We start from the raw sequence: 27,059 nt of genomic DNA on the forward strand, positions 1-27,059 counted from the left end.
GGCTCAGGTTCATCGACACGAGTGTCCGGCTTGTCTTCGAGGGTGGGATGCTCATACATCGAGCCCACTGCGTCCAAGCTCTCGTGGGATCGTTGTGAGGTTGAAGAGGAGGACGCCCGTGTTCAGCAATTTCAGTAAGATTTGTGTGTTCAGCGAGTTCAGTTATCCTTAGTTCGGTCAGCGCAAAGAAACTAATTCCAGGGGTTCCATGCAAAAAAGGCAGCATGCGTGTCACCCTCAAATGTTGTACGCTCGCTGACAATGGACCCGTGCATGTCACGCAGTGCCGGATAGGCACGAGCCCGAACGGAGTGACCGTATTTACACCAAATGACAAGTTTGATAACCAAAAGACCGTATTTTAAAAGATCTAGCACCAAAGTGCACATCCGACGCAAGTTTAGTGACTACCAATGATATTACCTCTTTTTCTTCTTGTGTGAGGGCAACTGTGTTGCCATCGCACGAGGAGGCTCGAAGCACCAGCAGTAGTGTTTGGCGCTGATGGGCAAGCACGCCGATGGCTCCTCGCTGGCTTCTACCACTGGAGCAGCGGCTCTGATGGTAGGGGGTGGGTGGGGGGGGGATATTGAATAGTGACTCACGTTCAGTGGTAGCGGCCAGTTTCACGCTGAGACATGGGCGTCCACCTGATGGGCTGACGATGGTGGGAAGGCATCTCACAAATCTTCTAGGGCCTTTCGGCCCTAGCGTGGAGTGCTGGTAAAGGGAACTATCAAAACGACCTGTCTTCAAGATGCTAATTAAACACCACTTCATGTCCGGAGTGAAAACCCTTGTTCCGGTCTTTATTGGTTGGGCTCAGCGCCGACAAACTCGGGTCATTACCGTATTGAAGGGGTTATCTACTTGCTATTGTATTGGTCTTCATTGACTGAATTCGACAATCAGGATGAAAACCCCTGTCTAGGCCATCTCTAGTCGGACGTGATGATGATAGCACAAGGGTCTTTATTCCTTCTTGGAGGTGTTGCAGCAGAAAGAAGTCGGCTTAGTCATAGGTGTTTATTTCATATCTTGTAATGGTTCAGGCTTTGGTTGCCTTTTGTGTGTACTCCACTTGATTATTAATAAAAATGGTTGTATGCATCGCTCGATGCAGAGACAGGGGGTTATCCTCCTAATTTCTCGAAGTAAAAAAAGGAAATCGGGTCTCAAAAGGGAGTAATGTTTAGGTTGTTGAAGACTTTGTACCAAAGCTAGTTGTCATCCTATCCATGACGCGATGATGAAAAGTGTGACAACTAGAATTCTACTCAAGCAACTTTTGAGAGAGATGGTGGCCGACACCAATATGGTGAAGAACATGGCAGAGAAGATGGAGCGGTATGATGACATGGAGAAACACGTGGCCAAACCCGTGAAGAAAATCGAGGAGACCTTAGTCTCGAACGACCGTGGATGTTCATCATGATTGCTGATGAGTCAACGGCCGGTGATGTTCTTCGAGTCCGCTTCACGCCCATAGCCTTGTGATCCACCTTATACGGATGCAATAACCATTTAATTGAATCAAATTTATACCTCAATATTTTCAATAAAAGATACATGATGGAAATGAGCTGGATTTAGGTTTTCATGTGAAAAAGATACTTTGATCGTTATTTGGGCTTTATAAATGTTTAATGCACACCCACCACACCAACCTGCAATGTCATTTTGTGAATATTAGGGACGTACTACCTTCAATCTCATGTGAAGAAGATATATAGTTGTTGTGTGGTCTTTTTCATATGGCCTCCCACCTACATCGTCTTTCAAATGCTGAGACTTACCAGGAAGAGGAAGCGATGTCGCTTGGATCGAGGAGTTAGACACATATAGCGTCCTTGGACTAGTAGGCATCGGGGAATGTGTTCATTCTGACACTATGAAAAGTTGTGTAACCAACCTAAGTACAGCCATCATGGCAGGCACCATACCTAGACAAAAGGTGCCGCATTGAGGATTCATCGTTTCTGAAGTGAACGGGGATTCAATTTAAGACATGCTGTACTTGTTCTTCAGTGGTCAAGTTGCACTGCTGCTAGACGTGTCTAGCATGACGCCTCCATCCGGCCAAAGTTCAACGGAAATGTTAACGCCCACACGTGTGGGCGTTCACCACCCCGACCACACGCAAGCATCACCGTTGGCAGGTGTGTGCATGAATCTTGAAACAAACCAGGTGGTTTTTTGTGCCACGTAGGATGAGGCGCGTGTGCGGTGTGCGAGTAGGTTCGCCCGCACGTTGGTTGCCACCCTGCGGTCAGCGGTTGCCATCTGAGTCGTGCGGTGGAACTGCAATGCGCCCGCACGCCACGCTTCGACTGCGGTTGACGTCGCACGCCTCTGCCCCTCCCCCTCACGCTCCCATTTACTCTTTTGCACCGCAGTTACTGGCAGAACCCACTCGCATTTCCAACTATCGAAGGAGAAGGAGAGGGGAGAAGGCGACGGTGAAGGCGGAAGAATCGACGGTGCTCGGGACCGTCGGTGGTGCTCGCCGGAACGGAGCGGCTCGCCGGAGCGCCTGCGGGTTGAAGGTACTGCTCGATGCACCCCTCGCAATCCCTTCCTGCATTTCCTCCCCTTCCCTCCCTGTTCGATTCCTCGATCGAGATTTGTAGAGATTCAGGCGATTCGTCGATGCGTCGGCGTTTCCGCCGGCGCCGAAGTCGTCTGCTAGACGTTTTTGGTTGCATTGGCCAGTTTCGTCGCAGCCGCGGCGGTGGCATCGTCGGCGTGGTTCTGCTTGTTCGGAGGCACGCACTAGTTTTTGCATATGGATTGAGCAGGTGTCTTCCGGGTAGTTTTTGATGCGCGTTGGTTCGATTTTGTGTTTTGCAGTGAGTTCGTGGGAGAATTTCGAGGGTGAATTTGGAGTCGAAGTAGTTGCCATTGAGCCCTAGATCTAGTTAGTTTGGTTTTTGAAAATGCAGAATGAGGCAAACTTGATAGTTACATTAACTATCATGATTGCGCGACCACTTACTCCCTGAACATATTTGATAGTTGCCACAAACGTGTTTCCCATTGCGGCAACAAATTACTGAAAATGACTGTGTTAGTTGCCACATGTTAGCTTTCGCACATGGCAACTAATTTTGCTGAAGTAATGCGATACTTGCCACACACACGCTCTTCCATGTGGCAACTAATTCTGCTAAACTAATGTGATATTTACCAAACACATGCTCTTTTTTCCGTGTGGCAACTAAGATTCCTGAATTCCTCTGTTAGGTGCCACAACCATTCTATTTTCATTGCGGCTAGTGTGTTTTCTGAATGTTATGTGACAGCAACCACGGTGTGACAGTTGCCACAATTGGTAGTCAGTGGGCATTTCAAGAGCCAAGTGCCATTGCGGCCAGTGTGTTTTCTGAATGTTATGTGACAGCAACCACGGTGTGACAGTTGCCACAATCGGTAGTCAGTGGGCATTCAAGAGCCAAGTGCACTAGATGGCAACCACTGCGCACTTAAAGTGTGCTTGTTGCCATCTAGGTAGTATATTCATATGGCAAATAGAGTACGAACACACTGCCTGTTGCCATTCTGCATATAAGACAGTGTGGCAAATAGAGTGTGAACAGACTGCCTGCTGTCATTTCTGCATATAAGACAGTGTGGCAAACTGTCTGCACAATGTGGCAACCGAATTTGCATATCAAATGTTTCAGATGCCATACGTATGCGTTGCATGCGGCAAGTGTTTTTGCTGACCCCCTTGCATTTACATTTTCCACCATGACAATTTGGTATGTTCCCATCTCAGCAGAATGGCTCGTGGCGATCGTCAAAACGATGATGATGATTTCATGGATCCACCACAGCGTAATCGGGCAACTGGGCGGAGAAAAGAGGGTGATGAGGTAAATGTTCACACCCCCCCCCCTTCTTCCTGATGTATGTTAATGGTTGACACCTTTGAGCCCGCAATCGTCTGGCACGAACTAAAATTTCATTACGTTGCAAAATGCGGCAACAACTGATATCATGTTTTTGTTTGTAAAAACATGGCAACAATTCATCACTTTATGTTTGTTTTTTTGCAGAAGAAGAAACGTATTCGCAACAGAGCCTCCCAAGAACGACTGACTGCGTTGACTGACAAATTCAGCGACGATCAAAAGGGGGCTGCTGCTGAGATGGGTATGCAGTCTATGATGGCTGTCCGGTGCACGAACCTTGTCAACCCTGTATGTGATTGGGTTGGTGAGATCTACGACCTCGCCTCCAGAGAATTCGTGATTCCGGGACGCGGAAGACTACCATTGAATGAGGAATCCGTGTTCTGCATGTTGGGTGTGCCCCGTGGACATATCAAAGTCCCGTACGAGGTCAACAACGAGATCGAGGAAGCGCTGTTCCCCCGTTTGTTTCCTGGGCTGGAATCCATGCCGAACACGACTGCAGTGGCAGATTCGTTGGAGGCCATGACGACGCACGGAGATGTTTTCAAGATGAAGCTACTCATGTACCTCATCTCAGCCGTTTTCGCGCCGACCACAAATGCTTCCCCATCCTGGTGAATGATCTATCTTTACTACATTATTTTTCCTTCAATTTTTTTGCTCCGATGTCATGTGCAAGCTAGTCACTGACAGTTTTTGTTGTTTTTTCCATTGGAATTCTGACGCGGCAACTCCTTGTCCTGAATTTTATGCGGTGCAGGTGAAACTGAAAGATGTGAAGAACATGAACTGGTGTAAGTTCATTGCCGACTTCCTGCATGATGCATTTGCAAGCAAGGTGTACCAGAAGGGTTGTCGACTGCATTTAATGATATTTTTTTACCGGTCCTTTATGTGAACACTATTTTTAACACATCTTTATTCATGCATGTCAACATGATCATAACAAGATGGCAACTGCCAACATGACAACATGGCAACTGCCATCATACTATGATGGCAACTGCCATCACTCTATGATGGCAACTGCCATCACTCTATGATGGCAACTAGCACATGCAGATGGCATATTCTTCATAAAATACCATATATTTTATCCTGTTATTTGTCGCAAAATACCATGACCGCAACTGATTTTTCTTTCTTTTTAAAATTGTTGTACATCAGCTCATGTATGTCGACTGCCTTGATCTGTCCACCGTGGACTTCACTGGGACAGGAGGCCTGCCGCCTGCGCACAAGTTTGCTGTTTCTGCGTGGACTATCGATGCTGTCAAGGCTGTGCTTGCTGCAGACAGGGTAACTGATAGCAAATATGGTAAACTGCAGGTTAGTTCTGCTTTTTTTTGCAACACATGAACTGCTAGTCAGTGTTCCATCATTCTCTCTCTTATATCGTTGCTACTTTTTTTTCTTTCTCCCCAGCTGATGGCCAAGCATTCTATAGACTACAACGTGTTTGGGGGGGCCTCAAAACTTTGAAAAGTGGATGGACGTGCACTCAGCTCCGTCTTGTCCTTCAGAGGTAATCAAAAGATCTACATATATGGTTTGCCGTGGAGTATTTTTCGATGTCGTGCAAGTGATTGCAATACGGGGTTGTCATTGATGCCTCTTTGTTTTGTGTACAGGCGAGGGCACCTGTTGAGCAGCTAATAGGGCGGTTTGCATCTGGAATGACCGGCTTGCTCGGGAAGTTGGTTGAGGGGTGGATGTCCCTCAGTGGCTCCGACGGCGACGCGGTTGCGAGGCAATTCACTTCATTCGTCCCAGAACGTACACACCGGCCAACCGGTTGCCGTGGCCGGTATGACTACAACAGTTCCCAGGAGCCGGCTGACACACAAGATGAACAAGGTGGAGACGCTGGTCTCAGCAAGGATGACGATGATGTCATGGATAATGTGCAAGAGGACACCGATGATGATGAACACGCTGAAGTTCGCGCAGGTGGTAACAAGGGCAAGGATGCAACAGATGTCCCCCAACCGGATAAAGTCAAACAACACACGGCTGTGAGAGGCGAAGGGGTTTTGCCATCAAAGAGGGGGATGGCTCCAGAGGGTGCTGGGCAAGTTTCTGCTGGCAAGAGGTCTAGGACCGACCCTGTAGCTGCCAGGAAGAGGTTCGACTTTCATCTTAGCTTTTTGCTTTGTCTATTTTCTTCGAACAGACTCATCCTCTTTTTTGCACTTGTGTTCTGTCAAACGCGGCAACGAGATTGCTGACTGACAATTGCCACCTCTTTTTTTTGACCTCCATCTCATACGTGCAGCGAGCCGACAGCTGGTGGACGAGCAATTACGAAGAAACAGGCGCCAACGCCAACCCGTGTTTCTGCTCGGTTGAACAAAGGTGCCCCCATTGCCGGTGATACCACTTCCACCAGGACATCTCCTCGCACGACGACAACCAACACCGGGGATCCTGTCGTGTTGCCAGACCTGAGGAAGGCAGTCAGGAAGTAGGTTTCTTCATCCGCTTTCATTGACATAGCGCTATATTTTTTGATTTTCCAATGCATTCGTTTAGCTTGTCACATTGTCTTCTGTCATCGCCCCCCCCCCCCCACGTGGCAACCGCTGTTTTACCAAATGATATTTTATTTACTTTCTAAACGTGTGGCAACTTCTATTTTTGTTTTTCACATGGCAAGTGGAATGTAGGCCAAATGGTAACTTTAATGTACCTTATGGCAACTGCCATCTTTTTACCGTTGTCTTGTGAGCTCATCCCACGCCTAGGTTTGAAATTGCATTCATGGCAGATCAGACATTTTTATCATTCTTTCAAGGTTGCTAACATGGCAACTGCTGCTGGATGGCAACTGCTAGTTATGACACATGGCAACTGACGTTCCCCTTACATGGCAACTGCCAGCTTTTCCACCTGTTTTTCCATTTTCTTAAGATTTCTACCAAGGCAAACATAATTTTGTTTCATTTTTAAATACCTTTTTCATGCGCTTCATTTTTTTTGCAGGGTGAAGAAGACTACTACGCGTGGGTCCAAGCATATCAGTAAGGACCCGCTCGAACGCATGCATTCAAAGTTGTCAACAGGGGGCAACTCAGATGTACAGGAGGCACCAGTCGACAATACTGCTGCTGCACCGTTGACCGCTCCCACCAACTCTGATGCAAGTGGCAGACCATCTCCGCCGGCTGCAGATGTGCAGCCTACAACAACAGGCATCCGTACATCGGGGAGTGACGAGTCGGTATCTGCCAGGACAGCTGAAATACTGCCAACCCTTCTGGCAATGAAGGATGCTGCTGTGAGTCATGCCACCCCATCAGCAAGCGTTGAAGTGGACGCTCCCGAGACGAACCTAGGCAAGGAAGATTCCCGCTCATCTGACACTGATTCCAAGCGCGTGCGCGGTGGCACTCCTGTGTCCACGACAGAAGCGGTCGAGGCGGCAGTTCACAAGGACATGCCATCTACAGGTGAGAGTCCTGGCACAACAGCTCCAGCTCCTGGCGGTGCAGATACTGCTAAGGCGACTGTTTCGCGTGTTGGTCTACCACCTAGGCGTCGTAGCCCCCGCAAGCAACCAACAGACATACCGAACGCACCGACAGTAGCCAGGAGCAGGAGAGACGAGTCTGGTTTTGTTCCTGCGTCCACACTGTTCCCGCCACCTGCCAAAAGCAATGTGACGGAGAAACCTGAAGACCGGAGCACAACTGATGCAGGTGTCAAGCCGGGCACGAGCGACGCAGGTGAACACCCGGAGCAGACTGCGCCTTTTCCTGCAGTGGAAATCCCCAGCATAAATCTGCGCACTTCCAGGCTCCCAGTCAACGTCGGTGTCCCCTACAGCCCAAACAAGAAGATTGTCATGAAAGCTACGGTTGATACCACTGACAACACGCCCCGCCCTGCAAATAAGGACGATCATTCTGCAGCGGCCGATTCAGATATGTTTGTTGATCTTTCACCCTTGGATTCTGCCCCGCAAGTCGTTCGTGGTCCGGCCAGCAGGAATGAGAGGCACCCAATGGCCTTTACCCCACCGAGTTTCAACCTTGGCATCAGTCAAGATCAACCGGTTGTGCAAGATCCTATGCCAGTTGCCTTTGCATTCCAGGAGGCATGCCTGCAATGATGGCGCAGCCAATGGTCGAGGGCAGGAAGGCTGTCAAGTTCGCAGAGCCGATTGTGGCAGGTACACTTGCCATGTCCATATGATTTTTCTTGCACACGTCTGTGTAGTTTCACTGTTGTCCCAATCATATTTTTTGTTTTGGGGGGTTCTCACTTGTGATGGCAACTGACATGCGATGACATGGCAACTGGATTTGATGCACCGTGTCACCTACTTTTTTTTCTGCCATGCTGCATTTTACATTTGGGCAACCATGTGGCAACTGAAGTTGATTCAATATGGCAACCGTAGTCTCCGTAACATGGCAAACACAGTGCATCACACATGGCAACTGGAATTGATTCAACACCATGTCACCTGCATTTTTTTTGTTTCCATGCTGCATTTTTTCATAAAGCAATCACATGGCAAGTGCAGTTGACACAACATGGCAACTGTAGTTGCTGTGACATGGCAACTACATTCCAACTAGATGGCAACTACATTCCAACTACATGGCAACTGTAGTTGCTATGACATGGTCACTACAGCTGGACCACACATGGCAACTGCCCCACTTTTTCCTACCTACAACTCACATCATGCACCCCATCTTTTCTCACAATCCATCTGCTTTTGATTTCCTAGGTATCCTAACCCACTTTTTTTTATCACTGCAGCCACACCCGAGGAGATTTCACCGTCTCTTGAAGAAACTTACCGCATGCTTGAGGAGGCAGCATTGCAGAGGAAGTCCTCACGAGGGCAAGGGCAATCAAGTTCCAACGTGCCTGCAGACACGGTATCTGAGGATACCATTAGGAGTGCCACTCCTGGTTCTGTGAGGCAGCAGAGGGTAGTGCACCCACCTCCCGCGGAAGACTACGAGCCCGAATTCAGGGCCACTAAAGAACAGACCCAGCTGTACGATATCGTCAAGCGGTTTGGAAATGCGAGGTCCAGCGGCAAGCACATGAAGGAGCTGAAAGCGTAAACGACCACACCCCATAACATCTCATTTTGCTTTGCTCCTTTTTTACCATTCACATCCTTCGTACTTTCTATGTTATATTGTTTTAGTTCTTTCATAATTTTTTTTACTTAGTAGGCATGATCCTTCCATGTTATATTGTTTTCATACAGCTCATGTTTGGACAGAACCAAAGTCATTCAATGCGGAGCGACGTACGTCGACCTTGGTGATCTTGCTGAGTCCGTGAGGCCAAACGGCAAAATGTCGACGAACGTAGTTGCATGCGGGATTGACTACATCAACAACCACACCGATGTGTGCGCCGACAAGACAATCATGCATTACAGTGTGACCTGCAAAATATGGGACGGTGACTTCCACCACAAAATCCTGAGGAAGAACTTTGCCCAACACGGTGATTTCAAGCTCACAATGAAGAAATATGTGAGTACTCCTTCAATGTCTGCACTTTTTTTTTACAAGGTGTGCTTTTTGTTGCCATCATCTGCAGTTGTGTTTTACGTGGCAGCTGTTTTCATGTGGCAACAGCTATCGTGCACACTGACTTATTTGATTTTTGCATGCCGCGCAAACTATGTGGCAACTTGACAGTAAAATACATGGCATACTTTTGTTCAAACATGGACAGCAACTTTATTTCAACTACCCCCACCCATAACCAGAGTTTTTCTACGTGATTCTAATTCCTTTGTCCCTCTGCTGTTCTTTATGCGAACGCTGATTCTCATTTTCCTCACTTTTTTAAATGCAGGTCATGTTCCCCATGTTCCAGGAGCTTTCACCACATGACCCACACGACAAGTGTGGTCACCACTACGTGATCTGTCTTGACCTGAAGAACCAACATGTTGAGGTGCTTGATTCAATCCGTTCGGAAGATGATGCAGACCTCACCATGCATGCTGAATTCTTCATTAAGAACCTCAAAGAGACATGGCACCATCACTATGAACACTCAAAGGTCCAGATCAGTCATTTCCCGACTGAGTATGCGGCGACTACAAAGCAAGGGAACACGTAATTCCTTCCTCCCTTTTCGTCTGCCATTTTACATCAATCCAATTCCTGTTTTGTTTGTCAGATCTGAAATTGAAGTCTGTCTTTTGTTACGTCTGAGCTCTTTGCGTGGTCACGTTACTCTTTTCCTCGTGTAGGACGGACTATGGCTTTCACGCGCTGGAGTACCTTGCGAAGTGGGAAGGCAGAATTGTCCCCGCTATCACAGCTGCAACGGTCGTTGAGCTTCGGAAAGTCCACACATGGAACTGGTTGACGAATGAAGATTTCAACAAGCGGTCGGGAGCACGCGAGTTTGTGCAGGAAGCTGTCAAGAAAGTCACCAAGAAGTACAAGTGATCACGTGGCGTTACAGACCGGACGCACACCTTACATTCTGTTGCCGAGGAATGTAAGGTATTATCTCGTTGTTTATCGTTGAAAACTATGTTTGTGTGCTATGTTGTGGCTACAACCCCGCGTAGGCTACTATGTAGTGGTGGTGTGCGAGTGACATTTGAATAGTTTCATGTAATATATGTGTGGACGTGAACCTACTTTTAGGCGTAATTATTACAATGGTTTCGTCGTTTCTAGCACCGGTTTGATGCTTTGAACGCGTCTACGATGTTTTAAAAACGATGGCAAATGTAGTTCATCAGACATGGGTAGTGGAAGTCATTGTCGTTTTACATTTTTGGCTGTTTTGCTTCTTCATTTTCATCGGTAACTGCACGGGGGTAGGTTGATCATGCAGCCACAACGTTTTTGCTGGGGTTTATGCACGTTACGCTGTTTTCCAACTTGTTTCCCATACACTTGCACACAACACACTACGTGCCCGTAAACCGCGTCGTTTTTGTCATGTGAATACATGCCATGCAGAGTCATCAGGAATACCATGGCATATGTCCAGTACATCTAACATGGCAGATACAGTACAAACAACATGGCAGCTCCAGCATAATTAACATGGCAACTACAGCACAACTAAGATGGCAGATCCAGTACAATTAACATGGCAGATCCACTACAACTAGCATGGCATATTCAGTACAAAACAGCATGGCATATTTAGCATAAATTAGCATGGCATGTTTAGTATCAAAAATCATGGCAGACTAACTACACATAACATGGCAAATTAAATGCATACATCATGGCAGATTAAGTACCCATAACATGGCAACTGCATTTAACCATTCAATGAATTTTCCCTTGCACTTCTGATGCCCCTGAAGAGTTATTCCCCCAATTGTTTTAAAAAAGAATTCTCAACATCTAGGGTACAAAACAAAATGTCCACAACGCCACAATTTTTGCTCATGGATTGGCCGCCCCTTTCTTCGTTTTCTTGTGTTTTGCTTGGATCTCCAATCCCGACTTGTACCTTATCTCTCTTGGACGACCCTTTGTGATGGAACGGGGTGGGTTCCTGACCTGGGTCTGTGTGCTTGCTGTTCCAGATCCTATCTCCGAGTTTTCAGACGACGGCCCCGTGGATGAAGGCACGCTTGATGTGCGGGGGAACCGGTGTAAGGCTTCCTCGGCTTTCCTCTTCTTAATCTCATCAAGCTCTCTTTTGAGTGCTTTCCTGTGTTTTTCTGCGACTCTCGCTGTGTCATCACTCTTGCACGCTTCATCAATTAGCTCAGCATAGTTCTTTGTCAGCACAACGTGCCTCACGGCTTCCATGGTTGACTCTGGTCTCTCGTCATGCACAGCCAGAACTGCGTGTGTTGTTTGCGGCGCCAACTCATCGTCAGCGTCCCAAGTCCATCGCCGCCTTATGAAATGTCGGGGCATCCGTGTCACAGTGTTCACGTCCATTACTTTTAGTATGTGACAGCACACAATGCCGTCCCATTCGAACTTGCAGCATTGGCAGTAGAACTCGTCTTCGCCTATCGAGGCTGTGACGAAGTAGTTCCTTCCTTTGTCCGGGTCTTCAGGTTCTGAATCTGACATGCCCAAAATAGAACACACCTTGAACGTACGTTCGTCCACCTGGAAAGCCATGAACATGCTGACACGCTTTATTTCTTCCTGGAATCTACATTTTTTGTGTGTTTTCTGTTAAACTATTGTGGGCTTTTTTCTTGCAGCACCTTATGTTGTCATGGAAAATAGATATACATTTTGTTTGAACATGGCAAACGTAATTCATTGAACATGGCAAATATAGTATGTTGAACATGGCAAATGCAGTACGCTATACATGGCAAATGCAGTACAATAGACATGGCAACTGCATTTTCAACAAACATGGCAGATGCATCTTATTTAAACATGGCAACTGCATTTTGTTAAACATGGCAACTAGAGTTTATTAAACATGGCAATTGCATTTCAGCAAACATGGCAGTTGCATTTTAGTAAACATGGCAATTGCATTTCAATAGACATGGCAACAACATAACATTTTCCATTTGACACTAGCATTTGCACACCAACATGTCCAGTGGAAGTACATTGCATTAAACATGGCAACTGCATTTCATTGAACATTGAAACTGCATCCGGGTAAGCATGACAAACAGAATTTCTATTGAATATGACAACTGCATCTGAGTAAGCATGGCAAACAGTACTTTATTAAACATGGCAACCGCAAAATCATGGCAACTGCATCGCACTCTATAAGGCACATACTGACTTGGTGCTTTTTCTGCAAATAAGACTGTAACGCAACTGACTTACTTGTTAAAGATCTTGTTGGTGTATATCTTGCTCATTTGCCTCTCCATCGGTAAGTACGTTAGCAATTTTGGCTGCTTTAGCGCGGTGTTCGCTTCTTGCTGCAGCTCAGATCCCAGAATTTTTTGTTGCAAAGCTGTGTACTGCTTGGCAAACTGTAGCAATGAGTTGCCAGGACTGACGTACCGCTTCAAAACAGCATTGAATCCCTCGCTGCGCTGCGTAGTCTGCAGAAAGGGGAAGAAGCACTGCATGAAGTAGGCCGGCACCCAGTACATTCGCTTCTCCCACAGGCTTACAAGAGTCTCGTTGTCTTGGACTTGATGTGTTTCAGTCATGGCCATCCAGCTCCTTTCAAACTCCTCCACCGTCAAGCTGTGGTCCACGCACAGTTCGAATGCCTTGTGCAGCTCTGGACGGTCAGCAAAGAACGGTCCTAGCGTCTCCTCAGCCTTCTTTATAATGTGCCACCTACAGTGCCTGTGCACTGCCAACGGAAAGACCTCCTCTATGCCTGCACGCATGCTGAAATCCTGGTCCGTTATTATGTTCATCGGAGCAAGTCCATCCATGCACTCCAAGAAGGTCTTGAACAGCCAAACGTACCCATCCGTGTCTTCGTTCCGGACGAGCCCGCAGCCGAACTGCAACGACTGATTGTGGTTATTTATCCCTATGAACGGAGCGCACGGCATCTTGTACATGTTGGTGAGGTACGTCGCGTCGAATGAAATGCAATCTCGGAAATGTTTGTAGGCTCTCCTTGCAGCACCATCCACCCAATACATGTTCCTGACACGGTCCTCATCGTCCAACCTTATCCTGTAGAAGAAATCTGCATCTTCTTTGGCTTTCTCATCGAAGTAGGCAATTGTGGCCTCTATGTCTGCCAACTTGCTCTCTCTACGGTACCTTGCCCGTAGGTTTGTGACGTCAGCTGGTATGTACGGCATGCTACTCAGAGTCCCCTTTTTGCTGTGGATGAGAGATAGTATCTGCACCATTCTCGATGGACCGACGTTACAATCATGTAGCAGCTTTACGAATTGCCTTTCGACGGGGGTGAACCCTCTGTGGGCGGTCAGAAATTTCACCAGGTCGAACTTCTTTATCAGTTGGTGGTTGTGCTCGTCAAAATACTCATTGACCACCCACTGTGCTCCATCTACGTTTAGCTTACACCGGACAGGGCACTCAGTCTTCTGAATGATACCTCTCTTTCGTTCCGGAACGACAGGCGCATCGCCTTTCCCATTCTTGTTCCTGCGTGCCTTGTGGCACCTCATCTCACCTCTGCTGTACTCGTTAGTTTTCTTAATTTTCCTACGGTACTCGGTGTTGACCGCAAATCCATGGAACTTTGCATATGTCTGGTAGTATTCCTTTGCTGCTTCGAATGACTCAAATCTATGCCCAATGTACGGTGGCTGAGGCACCACGATCTCTGATTGCCCACCATCTTCATCCCCTTGCGCGTCGTCGTCAGTTTCATCGTTCACTTCAGTATGGGCGGCAGTCCCATCTACCTGAGAGTTGCCAGTGCTTGTGTTCAAAGGGGTGCTTGCCGGCATTGCTGGAATGATTGCCATTCCTGACTCTGACTCGAAATTGTTTGCGGCATGTTTGTCTGCTGGCTGGTGGAATGCGTCTTCCGTGGGCTCAGAGCTCCCCGCAGTAGATGTGTCTGCGCCGCTGTGCATTGTAGTTGTAGGTTCTGTAACAGGAAAACATAGGTACGAGATTAAGATTTTTGTGTTGGATAACATGTGCATCGCAACGGATCACACCATCTTTGAGTGATTTTCCATGACATCATTTACAGACAGCAAGCCGTCAGTCTGTGGGTGGACATTTTTATGGCAGCTGTAGGTGTGCAGACATGGCAGCTACTGTTCAACAAACATGGCAACCATTGTTTTGCCTACAAATAACTACAAATAGCAAATGTAGCGCTGTTTTTTGTGGTTCAGATATTTTCCCTCTACCTTGTTGTGCTGTATTTGACCATCGTGTGTGGTCTGTTACACCATAATGACGTGATCCACCAGGAATTTGCGAAGCTTGCCAGGAGACGTTTGCCGGATCACCACCAGCGTAATAACCTGCAATCATAGTAGTGGTTGGTCAAATCGCGGCAAATGCATTTCGTGCTAGCACGGCAACTGCAGTTGCCCTTATGTGGCAAATGCATTTTTGCTTGCATGGCAACTGAAGTTGCATCGGTAGGGCAATCGCAGTTTGTTATTAGATGGCAATTGCAGTTGTCATGAAATGGCAACTGCAGCTTTTCCTACATGGCAACTGCAGGTGTGCAGAGATGACAAATGTTATTTTTAATACATGGCAACCGTAGAAGACCAGTCATGACAATTTTTGTAGTTGTCAACTATGCCTTGTGCTGACTGAGCATCCGCATCTTCACTATGTTTATGGACTCACCTGTGTACGACGTCGATGGCAGGTACATGGGTGCTGCCCGATTCCACGTGCTGCACGAAGGCTCTGCATTTTACACCCGTGATAACTCGTGAGTCCTTTTGCCATCTTTTTTTCATGTTCATTTTTCATGTCCACAGCATTATATGCTCTTTTTTCGTTTTTGCATTACCTTGATTAGCCATACTAGCTAGTTGGAGTTGGCTGCCCGTACATTTGTCAGCGTTAGCGCCTTGTGACTGCACTTGCCACGGGGCCCCCCTAAGAGTGTTCTGGTCATAAGAACCTGCAAGACAAATGACAGTGCACGACATAAGTAGAATGTCATGTCCATCGTCGCGAAGATGGCAAATGTTTCTCTTCATTTTTTAGCACGCATCGTACCTACGCCTGCATACTGTTCTAGCAGCGGCAGCAACGGCCCTGCAGAGATGAGCTGACTGTACTCTGATGCATCGAAAGGTGGCGGCGTTTCTGGCCTTTGAGAACCCCAATCATCTGCACCATCTTCGTGATTCATTCTTTTCCGTGTCTCGCTTCTGTTCTGATGTGCTCTCAATCACTGGATGAACAAGAAGGCATCAACAATCCAATTTTTTTATCATTGTGCTGCTTGCATGTAGAAGTTAACACGTCAGTGCTATCACATTTTCATGCGTTGGCAACCAACATATCATGGCTAGTAGGACATGCACATCCACTATCCTTTTCTAAAATCTGGTGCTAGCTATCCGTTTGATTCGATGGCATCAGGCTCTACAATAGGATGGCAAGCAATAAGTTGACATGGTGGCAGTTGACGACAATGACAGGTGGCAACTGACGTTATACACCAATGGCAATTAATTTTCACACCCCCCATTATTCCAAATTTATCAATTCTCTCTCCCTTTTTATGGATTCCTGCACATCCATTCATTCACCAACTAGGAGCATCAACCTACTGAGAACTCACGGTTATCTCTAGCGTACTACATGGCAGATCTAGTGTATTCTGCTTGGCAACTGCGAAGTCACACAACGTATGTAGTGTTTTAACCCTGTAGGATGGATCTAGTTGCCAACTTCGTCGGTAATTTTGCAATTTTCTGCCCAGAAGGAGGATGAGAAACAGTAGGGAGATCGGGAGATTCACCCGCTTTTAGCTGGTCGTCTCTGGAGGGCGTTGTTGGAGTGGGGGTTGGGGGGTGGGATGGGGTGGGGGGAGATAAGGGGTGTGGTTTGCGGTGGGAGCGCCCTACAGATCCTCCCTGGTTGCCATGGCAACCAGAGATGGCCGGCGACGGAGGTCGGGGTTCGACAGGCGGGGGGCGAGGGCGCAGACGAGAGAGGGGACGGATCGGAGGCCGGAAACGGCTGGGTCGTGCGGGCAGCGGCTCGTCTGGCCCGGACGAGGCAGTGCGGGCGGGGTTGCCACGCACCGGACGTGCGGGCGCGCTTTTGTGCGTGCGGACGGGGTCGTGCGGGGCGGTTCCCGTCCATGCCACATGATGCGTGCGGGCGGGTTGCCCTCCACGCCACACGTGTGGCAGTTATCGTCTTCCAAGTTCAATTACAGAAGTTTCCTGTCCTCGGCTATGCCCTCTGAAATTCCATCTGCCATCAACAGCTTCATCCGGGTGATTCTTTTTTGGAAAATTTAGGACGCTAGAAACTCCAACGTCTTCTGCTCCATAGACTTGGACACGACATCCACAGGGTCGCATCGCTTGAAATTGGAAGGGCTAAAGGAACATGTGACCCTTGTAAAAACTTTTCAAAAGTTGAAATATATCCAGGTGAAGAGGTTTTCCCCAGTGGCCATTTTAAAAACAAACTAAGAAAATAGAGATGCATCGTTCATGTCCCCGGCTCCAAGCTGAGAGCTTTTCTTCTCAAGAAAACAACCTCCTATATATAACCCTGGAAAAAAAAACCTCCTATAAGTGCAGCCCGTACCCATAGCAGCATTTTCTTCTCGACCGATTCCCTACATCATCTTCTCGACTAACCTCTTGGATCTCTCTACGAGACCTAGCATAAGTTCACGATGGAAAACAAGGTAGTGGTGGAGCCGTCCGGACACCTAGCTAGCTCTGCTCACCCTCGACCATGACCACAGTTACAAGTTTTCTAGATGCACTTTGGCTTCGGTACAACCCCCTAATAAATATATCAACGAATGAGATCTCTCCATAACTCTTCATAATAAAGGGTAGAATGGTCCTTTTACAAATTCATTTTTTTAGAAAGGATAGTCTTTTTGCAAAATACAATTCTGTACACAGCCGCGTACCTGGGAGGTCAACTGGGCCGGCCCAGCAGCGAACATTCTCTCTCAGCAGTAATGAAACAGTAATAGTGGAAAATCCAAAAATATTTAGCATGTAGTGGGATTCGAACACAAGACCTTCTGCTCTCACCAAAACAGCCCAACAACTTAATCAAGCAAGCTCTCTGTTGGCTAATTTGCAGCGCAGCTTAAAGACCTATTACCACCGTCCAGGATTTCAAGGGCAGACCGGCATGAGTGCACGTACGTTATTTGAAGACTGCTCCAGAAACACGAGACTTTCTCTCTGAGGCGTTGCAACGAGCCGGCATGCAGGAGCGATGGCTGAATTAATTAATTAAGTATAATATAAGCGACGAGAGTGGGTTTTGGCACATGGGAGCGCGCGTTTCTGGTTTAAAAAATGTGTTTTAAACATACTTTGAAATGTCAAAAAAAATCCAAACAAAAACCGGAGGCGTACATTTCTCGAAGGGCCATTGGCCGAATTTTATTAGAAAGAAGTGAAGAGTACAACAAGGTCAGACAGGCTAGGCGGTCTAGCACTGAAAGACCTCCCAAGGACGCTACACCCAGGATAGAACGCCCCAACTACTAGAGGCTTTTACATAGCAAGATCAACAATACACCCCCCTGCCCTCCAGACTTGAAGATCTTCTCTAATCTGGTCCAACACTCTATCGACGCTACTGGCGGTGTGGTCAAAGATCCTAGCATTTTTTTCCTTCCACAGCCTCCAGTGGATGAGAATGATGACCGTGTCAAATTTTCTGCGAACCAGCTTGGGCACCCTGCTCCTAGCCTTCAACCACCAGTCTTCCATGCTACTGTGACTTGCATCCGGCATGATAAAGTTATCTCCTGTGAACCGTTTGAAGCATCGCCACAAATGTTGTGTGTATCGACAATGTACGAACAGGTGTGTACAACACTCTTGCTTTGTCATGCAGAGAGGGCAGCAGTCATTTGATGGCCACCCACGGAGGCGTACATCTCGAAATTGTATATATTCACAAAGTCGTTTTGTGAAAAACCGATAGCTTGTGTGTCATGTGTGAAAAAGATAAAATCCGGTATTAAAAAATGATTTTCACAAGACATCATTTTGTATTTTTTACACAAGGCATAAAAATGTCGGTTTTCTCCGAAACTTGACGTGCACACATATAATGTCGAGATGTATGCGCCAAATTTTTGTTTCAAAATATTTCACACTTTGAAATATTATTTTCGCGTGCAGAAGCGATGTCCTATATTAGAGAGCCAGCCAATGCATCCACTAAAAAAAGATGAGCCAATGCATGCAAGGCAATCGTGTCTTGAGCCATCGGCATTAACTGCCTCCCAAGATTACAGCTCTACCCAACGCTATAGATTAATCATTATGGATTCCTTGGTACTTCCTCCTGTCCTTTTTAGTTCGCACTAGTTAATTGCCCGTGCGTTGCAAGGGGCAATATATGTTTAGGTGGTTCAACACTTATCGTCTAACACATACTTTATGATCCTCATGTATACAAATCTGTAGTACAATAGACGGTTGTTTACAATTGAATCACTCTTCTTCCACCCACTAACTCCGCCTCTTGAATGCAGGCTCGTCATCTCTGCCAATTGTGCATTCACGCACTATGTCTGCCTCCACAATGCAAGCTCATCATCATTGTCAATTGCACATTTGACTCACAATCTCTCCTTCTAACCCACCCCATACACGTTGAATTTCAAACCCTCCCCCTTCCCCCCTCTCTGTCCCCCATTACAATCAAACTCTTTCCCTCACTCTCCTCTCTTCTCTCATGTGTTAAATGTATTGTAGTTTTTTGAAACTACATATCAAAAGTAACATACATATCTTTATCTCCCCCTATTACAATAAATTCACTCTTTTCCTTGCATTTGTTCCCCACTCCCCTCTTCTCTCCCGTGTTGAATTATTATAGTTTTTGGAAACTATAGATCCCATATTATCCCCCAATCTAAATGACACTTTGCAAATTCTCAAGATAATAATCACCAAATTGAACAAAGCAACCATATGTACCAGTCTATTGCCAAAACTCGACTTAACAAAAAAAGAATTAACCAAATACAACTAACTGGCTTGATCTATTAGAAGGTCATAGATTCATGAAGAACATCTAGATGTAGGCGCTAACTTATGTAAAGGAAAGCTACCTTATTTCAATCAACATTAGGTGGAGCGCAGTATTTGAGTATATGACACAACACCAGGATCACTTGTTGGTGTCTGGCCTACTCAAGTAGTCGAGGATTTCTTCCCTGGTGCGCATGATTTGGTGGAACATCTCCCGCACCTATCGGTCATTTCTGAGGTCCCCGCACACCTGCACCATCCACTTTGCGGCCTCCTGCACCTCAGGGTCCTTCTCCTCCTGGGGTAACTGCACGACGTTCGTGATGTCCATGAGCTGCAAGGACCATTGCTTTGTATGTATCTTTTGAATCTGAAGCAATGTTTTCCTAAGACCAAAAGGCGCCTTATGTTTCTTCTGATTCTGAAGCAAAAGGTATCCAAAATGACATTTTTTTAGTTAATCCCATCCTCTCAATAAACAAATGAAGAATCCCTCAAAAAATGAAGGTGAGTCGCCTATGGAAGCACATACTTAAACCACACCGTCATCCCCACACACCACATCCCCCCCCCCCATTGTTTACCAGGGTGGGTCCCAGCCACTAATCCTAAGCCAATTAACTACGTCCAAATTAGTCGTTACGTAAAAACCTCACGTAACTTTTTGTGGGTCTAGGGACGCCGCCACATCCCACTTCTTCTCCCTTCTCCTTCGACCACTGTTCTCCATGTCACCCACAGACCCGCTAGCACCCTGTCTCTCGAGGAGAACCACACCATCACTGACGTCCCCACCATTTTTCGTAGGCTATGATGGAGTGAGCATTCAAGAAAATAATAATAATTTCTACTCAAGATCAATCTGACCATTCAATGGAAGAACAAAAAAACACAAATATGTTTGAGTAACACTGCCTACTAAAAGAATTACTACCAATAATTGTCACCAAGAATCACCTTTGAAGAAAAAAAATACGAAGAGCAAGTGCGCAAGAGGCCAAATTGTTTACAATATCTTCAGTAATATAAATCCCACTATTCTTGCACACCCTCGATAACATACCGTTTTTTCCTTCAAACTATACTCTCTCTTTTTCCTCTTTTTTTGCTTTTGTTTGTGTTGTTGTGTTGTTTTGTTGTTGGTTGTAAGGGCTTCATTAATTTAAAGCCGGACGACAGCCTTTTTTCTAAAAAGAACATAAAGCATCACTAACAGTTTAGTAATACAATTACCATTATTCTTGCACACCATGTGAATAGAGACATAGCATATGATCCTTCTTACCTTCTGACTGCACTTCTATTTGTGACCTATTCTAGGAAGTAGAAGACATTTAGAAAAATACAACAATTGGAATAAGGGAATCCATATAAACTGAATCATGTAGATAATATCACACATGTGCATTATTGGCCTCTAAGATGGACCAAAACTGAAAACTGGCCAGAACAACACACAAATCTGACTGCCAATTTTAAAATCCATATATCCTAAACCACCTAACCAAAATTTATGGAATAAGACTTTGCAAAAAAGTCTGCAATACACGCATAATTCCACTATACTGCTTTATCTCCGCCTGAAGCTTGCATTACTAACTCTAGTTCGGCAAATCCGTATGAGTAAGAGTCATTTGGTGAGCAAGGAAGAGAGATGAGAGGAGCTGCCTGAACATCAGTAAGTGTCATTGGTAAGAATCTGAACATTTTAACTCCGCTATACCATAACTATTGTCAAGTACCATATCCAAAAACTGAGTTACTAATAGAAATAATGAAAATACAATGTCAAGCATAGGAATCATTCCCAAAAGCAATTTTGAGCTGAACACCGCAGCACAACAAGTTGTCACAACTCACAACCCAAATGAAAAGCAGATTTATTTCAACTGCCTGTAGCATCACAGTACAGACGTCAAAACCATAGAGAGGATGAAGCATGTGAGGAACACAATCACTTCTCGCATGCATACCTACTGGTAACCTTGCTGCCATTACCACTCGTACTCCACTGTGTATCCTTCATGGTCATCTTTCCCTCATCAAACAAATCCAGCAAACACACACAACCGGATCACCTAATGCTTCGGCAACTCCAACATCACTTACAGGTTCGTCCCTGGATCCTAAACTCAAAGAAATCAATTAATAAAATCCCGTCGCACACAAAGAGAGATGAGAGACCAAGTTATCCCCAGGGAGAGATATGAGAGGAGCTGACCTATAGAGCGCACTGTCACCTGCATCGTTGCTGCCGCTGCAGAGATCACACGGCCATCGCCGCAAGAGGGTGAGTGCTGAGATTGGGGTTTTAGGATCGTGCTCAAGGCGGTGGCGACTTGCATGCGCGAGTACGTAGGCGGCATCCATCGGCGGCAGCGTGCGTGCGCGAGCAGGCAAGCCCGATCCCGAGCAGGCAGCCTCCATGCGCGGATTGATGGGGAATTGGTGGCGGCGGCGTTCCGGCGTGAGGGCTGGGCAGGCGACGTCTAGTGCGTGACACGGGGGGCATCAATCTATATCTGGAGTACAATTGCTTTCCGATGATTGTGTGTCGATTTTTTAGAAAGATCGGGAGGCAACGCTCTAATTCTATCCCGATAATTGTGTCCCAGTTTTCTCAATCAAAGATGGGCGAGAAAATGCGATGTGGGATTGAGGAAATCGGTGGAAAAAACCCGACGCGAGATGGGGTGCGGGATTCGACGAAGCATACGATGTAAGATGGCAAACGGAACACTACATTTCTTTTAGGTAGTATATACAGATATAAGATTTGTCTGAAATCAAACCTCATAAACTTTGACCAAGTTTATAGGAAAAAATATCAACATTCAGAATGTGAAATCAGTGACATAAGATGCGTCATGACTTTAGTTTTCATATCGTATAAATTTAGCATTGTATATGTTAACATATTTTCATATAAATATGGTCAAACTTTATAAAGTTTGACTTCAGACAATTCTTATATGCAGAGTAAAAAGGACCGCAGGGAGTACTGCTGCTTCGGCTATCTGGCCTTCAAATCCCAGACGGAGGTAGTATGAACATCGACATATTTAAAGGTTTTTAGGAATTTTGAATGTGACTTTTTTAATTGCAAAACAATTTTGAACGTAACAGATTTGAACTCTATTTGGAATTTTGAATGTGACTTTTTTAAAACATTAAACAAATGCAAACAATTTTCTTGAAAAGTGGAACAAAATTTGAAAATCAAAGCAATTCTGAAAATTGAGAGAAAAATGAAATTCCGAACAATTTTTCAAAACGCAAACAATTTTGAAACTCTTAATGTCTTTGAAAACGCGACCATTATTTGAAATATTTCAACATTTTTGGAAAATATGAACAAATAAATACATTGAACTTTGTTTGAACTTTACGATTTTGAAAAAGAAAAAATAAGAAAAAGACCAAAAAACGGATTCATGAACCTTCTAGAAGGTATCCAAACCGGTAAAAACCAACCTTGAACCATCTAGAAGGTTCCCAAACCCAGCATGTGCAGAGGCAACAAAAAATTAAAATGGCTTGGCCGATGTTCACTCGTATCAGTAGGGTTTGTGAGAAACAACGACTGTTTGAAGCAATAACTGTCAAATAAGGTTTTCTCCCAGCAGGCGCTCGACAGGAACGATGACGTTGCCTAGTTGGACCAGGGCTTAAGCAATATTTTTTCTATTTTTTCGTTTTTCTTTTTCTTGGTAATTTATTTTTCTCCTTTTAAAACTTTATTACTCTTTTTGAAATATGTTCAAAAAGTTGAATTTTTTTTTCTTGTTTTCAAATATTATTTGCAATTTTAAAAAGTGTTCTAGAATTTCAAAACTGATCACGCTTTTTATAGTTTTTGTTCGCAAATTTAAGAAATGTTTGCATTTTAATAAAAGTTCATAGATTTTGAAATGTACGTAGTTTTCTATTTGTGTACAAAATTTTCATCAATTATTCAGAATTTGTTAACAATTTTGGAAAAATTGTTCAACCATGTAAAAGTTTCACACATAATTTGTTCATGTTGATTGATAATGACACAAATTGCAATTAACATTCAAATTAGGAAAAACTACATGCTCATGGATGCACCCCAACTGGTGGTTTATTTTGATATATGAATAAATGCCCCCCAACTTCTTGCAGCAGCCTGACATAGACTTCAGGCTGGAACGACTTCAAATAAAGTTTGCACATTGCGACACATCCAGCCACTTATTTGTCCTTTTTGACCGAGAAAACTCCAAAAAAATGCAAAACTTACCAAAATCCAAATAACTTGTCATGATGCCTTGAATTGGTCATAGAAATTGGTGGGAAAAAGGGGTCATTTGACGGATGTTCAAAGACAACATGCTTTCAAACAGACCCTTCCGGTCTCTACTCGAACAACCTTTGTTGAACATGGTATATTTTTTGACATGCTTGTAATGACCCCAACTTTTGCAAGATGGTGGGCAATGCCCATCTTAGGCATTCATGTCAAGTTTGAACGATTTCTGACACCGTATGTAAGTTGCGATACATTCGGCCATTTATTGACTTTTTTTCACCAAGAAAACTCCAGAAAATGTAAGACTTGTCAAAAATTCAAAAAAATAAATGGCATAGTGCCTTGAATTGGTCATAAAAAGGCATGGAAAAATTGAGGCCATCACAAGGATGTCTAGAAAGAACATGCAATGAGGCGGAGACTTCTGCCCTACACGGACACCCTCAGTTGAACATGGTCTATTTTTGGACACCTATGAAATGACCACAACTTCTGCAAGTAGGTGGGCATGCTCATGCTAACCATCATGTCAAGTTTGAATGATTTCGGACACTTTATGAAAGTTGCGATACGTCCGACCATTTATCGTTCCTTTTTTACCGAGAAAACTTTAGAAAATGCAAAAAAAATCAAAAATAAAAACAACTTAGGCCATGTAGAAGTATTGGTTCTATTTCAAGGATGTCGAGAAACAACATGCTCTCAAATGGAGCCATCTCGTCTACCCGAACACACTTCGTTCAACATTGTCTATTATTGGACATCCTTGAAATGACCCCAACTTTTGCAGTCTGGTGGGCATGCCCATGGTAGATATCCATGTCATGTTTGAACGATTTTTGACACCGTATGCAAGTTGCGACACCAACCATTTATCAGTCTTTTTTAACCGAGGAAACTCCAAAAAATGCAAAATTTATCGAAAACCTAAATAACTTGGCATGGTGACTTGAATTGGTCATACAAGACCGTCAAAAAAATTGAGTCCATTTCAAGGATGTCGAGAAACAACACGCTCTCTGACGAAACCTTCTGGCAAACTCGAATACCCTCTATTGAAGATGCTCTCAGACGGAGCATTATGTCCTACCTAGACACCCTACATTGAACCTGGTCTATTTTTTAACATTCTTGAAACGACCCCAACTTTTAGGAGCAGGTTGGCACGCCTTGGTAGGCATCCATCCATGTTTGAACAATTTTCGACATGTCTGGCCATTTATTGGCCTTTTTTTTACCAAGAAACAAAATGCAAACTTTATCGAAAAGAACGTGCTTCCAAATGGGGCCTTTTGGGCTTTTAACATGCTTTCAAATTTTTGTCCGCTCTTTTTAGAAAACATTTTTATTTTGGCATTCTGAGAAATTTTGAAAGGTACGAACATTTTTTTAAAATGCTAATATTTTTATTTTATGAACAAAATTTTAAAATGTCAACAAAATTTTGAAAGCATGAGCAGTTTTTGGAAAAGAAAAAATAAAATGAAAACAAAAAATGAAAAAGAAACAAATAGCAAATAGAAAAAATAAAAATAAAAAGAAACAGTGGGAAAAAGACTGGTTCTCTACAGTAAACCGATCGCTGATGGATGGGTGCTATAGTCCGCGTTACCTAGTTAGATACGGAAGCCTTCAGCTCGTGTGGCTAGCGACAAGTGGTCAGCAGTGGGAGTTACATTGTTCGATCCCATGCACTGCCATTCTTTTTTCAGTGAGTTTTTTCCTATTTCCACGTGCGACAATGAGGTGGCTCAGTCAGGCGGTCTTCTGTGCATGGTGCCATCTATTTGACGTTACTCCCCGAACACACGGAATTTCCTATTTGCCACATGTTGTGGCAAGAAACCAGGCAATCACACACATAATCGTTGAATTGGCCGGCCCATCTTAGCGTTTGAGCGACAGTATTGTGAATCTTCTGGAAGATTCTTGGCATTTTTGGGGAACTATCTAAAAGGTTCCTAAACCGATTTGTCGTATTTTTTCAGCTATAGTTTTGTTTCTATTTTCGCATTTTTGTTTCTTTTCTGATTTTATGTTTCCTTTGGAACTTGCTGATGTGAACATTTAAAACAAATCAGAATTTTGATTTTTGTTCTCATTTTTTAATTTGTTCGTAATTTCTAAATGTGCTCCAAATTTTCAAAAGAATGTTCTCATTTTCAATTATTTTTTACAGATTTAGAAAAAAATTCGTGCATTAAAAAAAGTTCATGGATTTCAAAAACTGTACGTGTTTTCAATTTTGTTTTGGAATTTCGAAAATGTTTATGTTTTCATAAAAAATCACAGAAATTAAAATGTATTCATTATTAAAAAAATCACAATTTTCAGTGAAGCGTTCGAAAATTAAATGTGCCGCTTCTTAATGTTTATAAAATGCTTGCGCTTGTTCACTAATCTGTTGGGTGGCTCGTCGAGTGGCTAGCAGCATTATTACACAGCGCTCTGGTCGCAAGTTCGAATCCCTGTCAGCGCGTATACAGCATATACGCTCCAGATACATACGAAAGTGGGTATAATTTGTGAAATGATTCTATTGCCCTTTATACGTTTTGTGAGGAGGGGTGTATCCAAGCGGAATAGATGACCATCATTTCTCCAACATACTACCTGGCAGTAAAAGTTGGATCTCTGTTTTTGTTTCAAGCTACCTGCAAGATCGCTATCGCCTGAGCTAGGAGAATAAGTACCTTGGCCAATATTAAGTTTATTCCACCGGAGGGTATTTCAAGTCGAAATGCACGGCTGATACTATTTTTGAAACCGAAAAGGAGAAGAAAAGTTTACCACGTGGCTGAATTCTTTTTCCAACAAGAAGGCGGTCAAATGGAAATTGACTCAAGATGCCTGTATGGGTTCTCTCTCGTATTATTATCGCTCAGGGCTGGCTCCTAATAGTAGTCCTTGTTGACATTGCCCAGAGTAAAACACCCTGTTTCAGAACCATGAATCTGCACTCCTTGCTCCATAGCCGATAGCACAAAGTACCACTGACTCATAGGCACATTGCATGGAATCAGGCCGATTTATTTCATGCCGGCAAGGCAGCGATTTCTAGTCATTTGCATGCAATGCAACGGACTTTGGCCGGAACAGCAAGGTCTTGAATTCCAGGCTCGATATTAAGAACAGGTGACAAGAAACTTGAGAGTTACAACACGACGTAGATACACCGATTATCATGACAAAGACTTCACTGCTACATTTTACTCAAACCGGAAGCCAAATACTTCCTTTGTCGCAAAATAAGTGTCCTAACTTCAGTATAACTTTAGTACAAAGT

The 27,059-nt window shown here is 44.7% G+C and overlaps 1 protein-coding gene across 1 annotated transcript; it reads right to left on the reverse strand.

Annotated features, from left to right (window-relative positions):
• Positions 1-14,762: 14,762 nt before the first annotated feature.
• Positions 14,763-15,668, reverse strand: LOC123059158 (uncharacterized). The gene is made up of 3 exons (XM_044481795.1): positions 15,515-15,668; positions 15,303-15,416; positions 14,763-15,196 (listed from the first exon to the last, which is right to left on the reverse strand). The coding sequence occupies exons 1-3, from the start codon at positions 15,648-15,650 to the stop codon at positions 15,081-15,083; spliced, it is 366 nt and encodes a 121-aa protein (XP_044337730.1). The 5' UTR covers positions 15,651-15,668; the 3' UTR covers positions 14,763-15,080.
• Positions 15,669-27,059: the final 11,391 nt, after the last annotated feature.

This window comes from Triticum aestivum, chromosome 3A (genome assembly GCF_018294505.1).
Source record: "Triticum aestivum cultivar Chinese Spring chromosome 3A, IWGSC CS RefSeq v2.1, whole genome shotgun sequence".
NCBI classification, from domain to species: Eukaryota; Viridiplantae; Streptophyta; class Magnoliopsida; order Poales; family Poaceae; genus Triticum; species Triticum aestivum.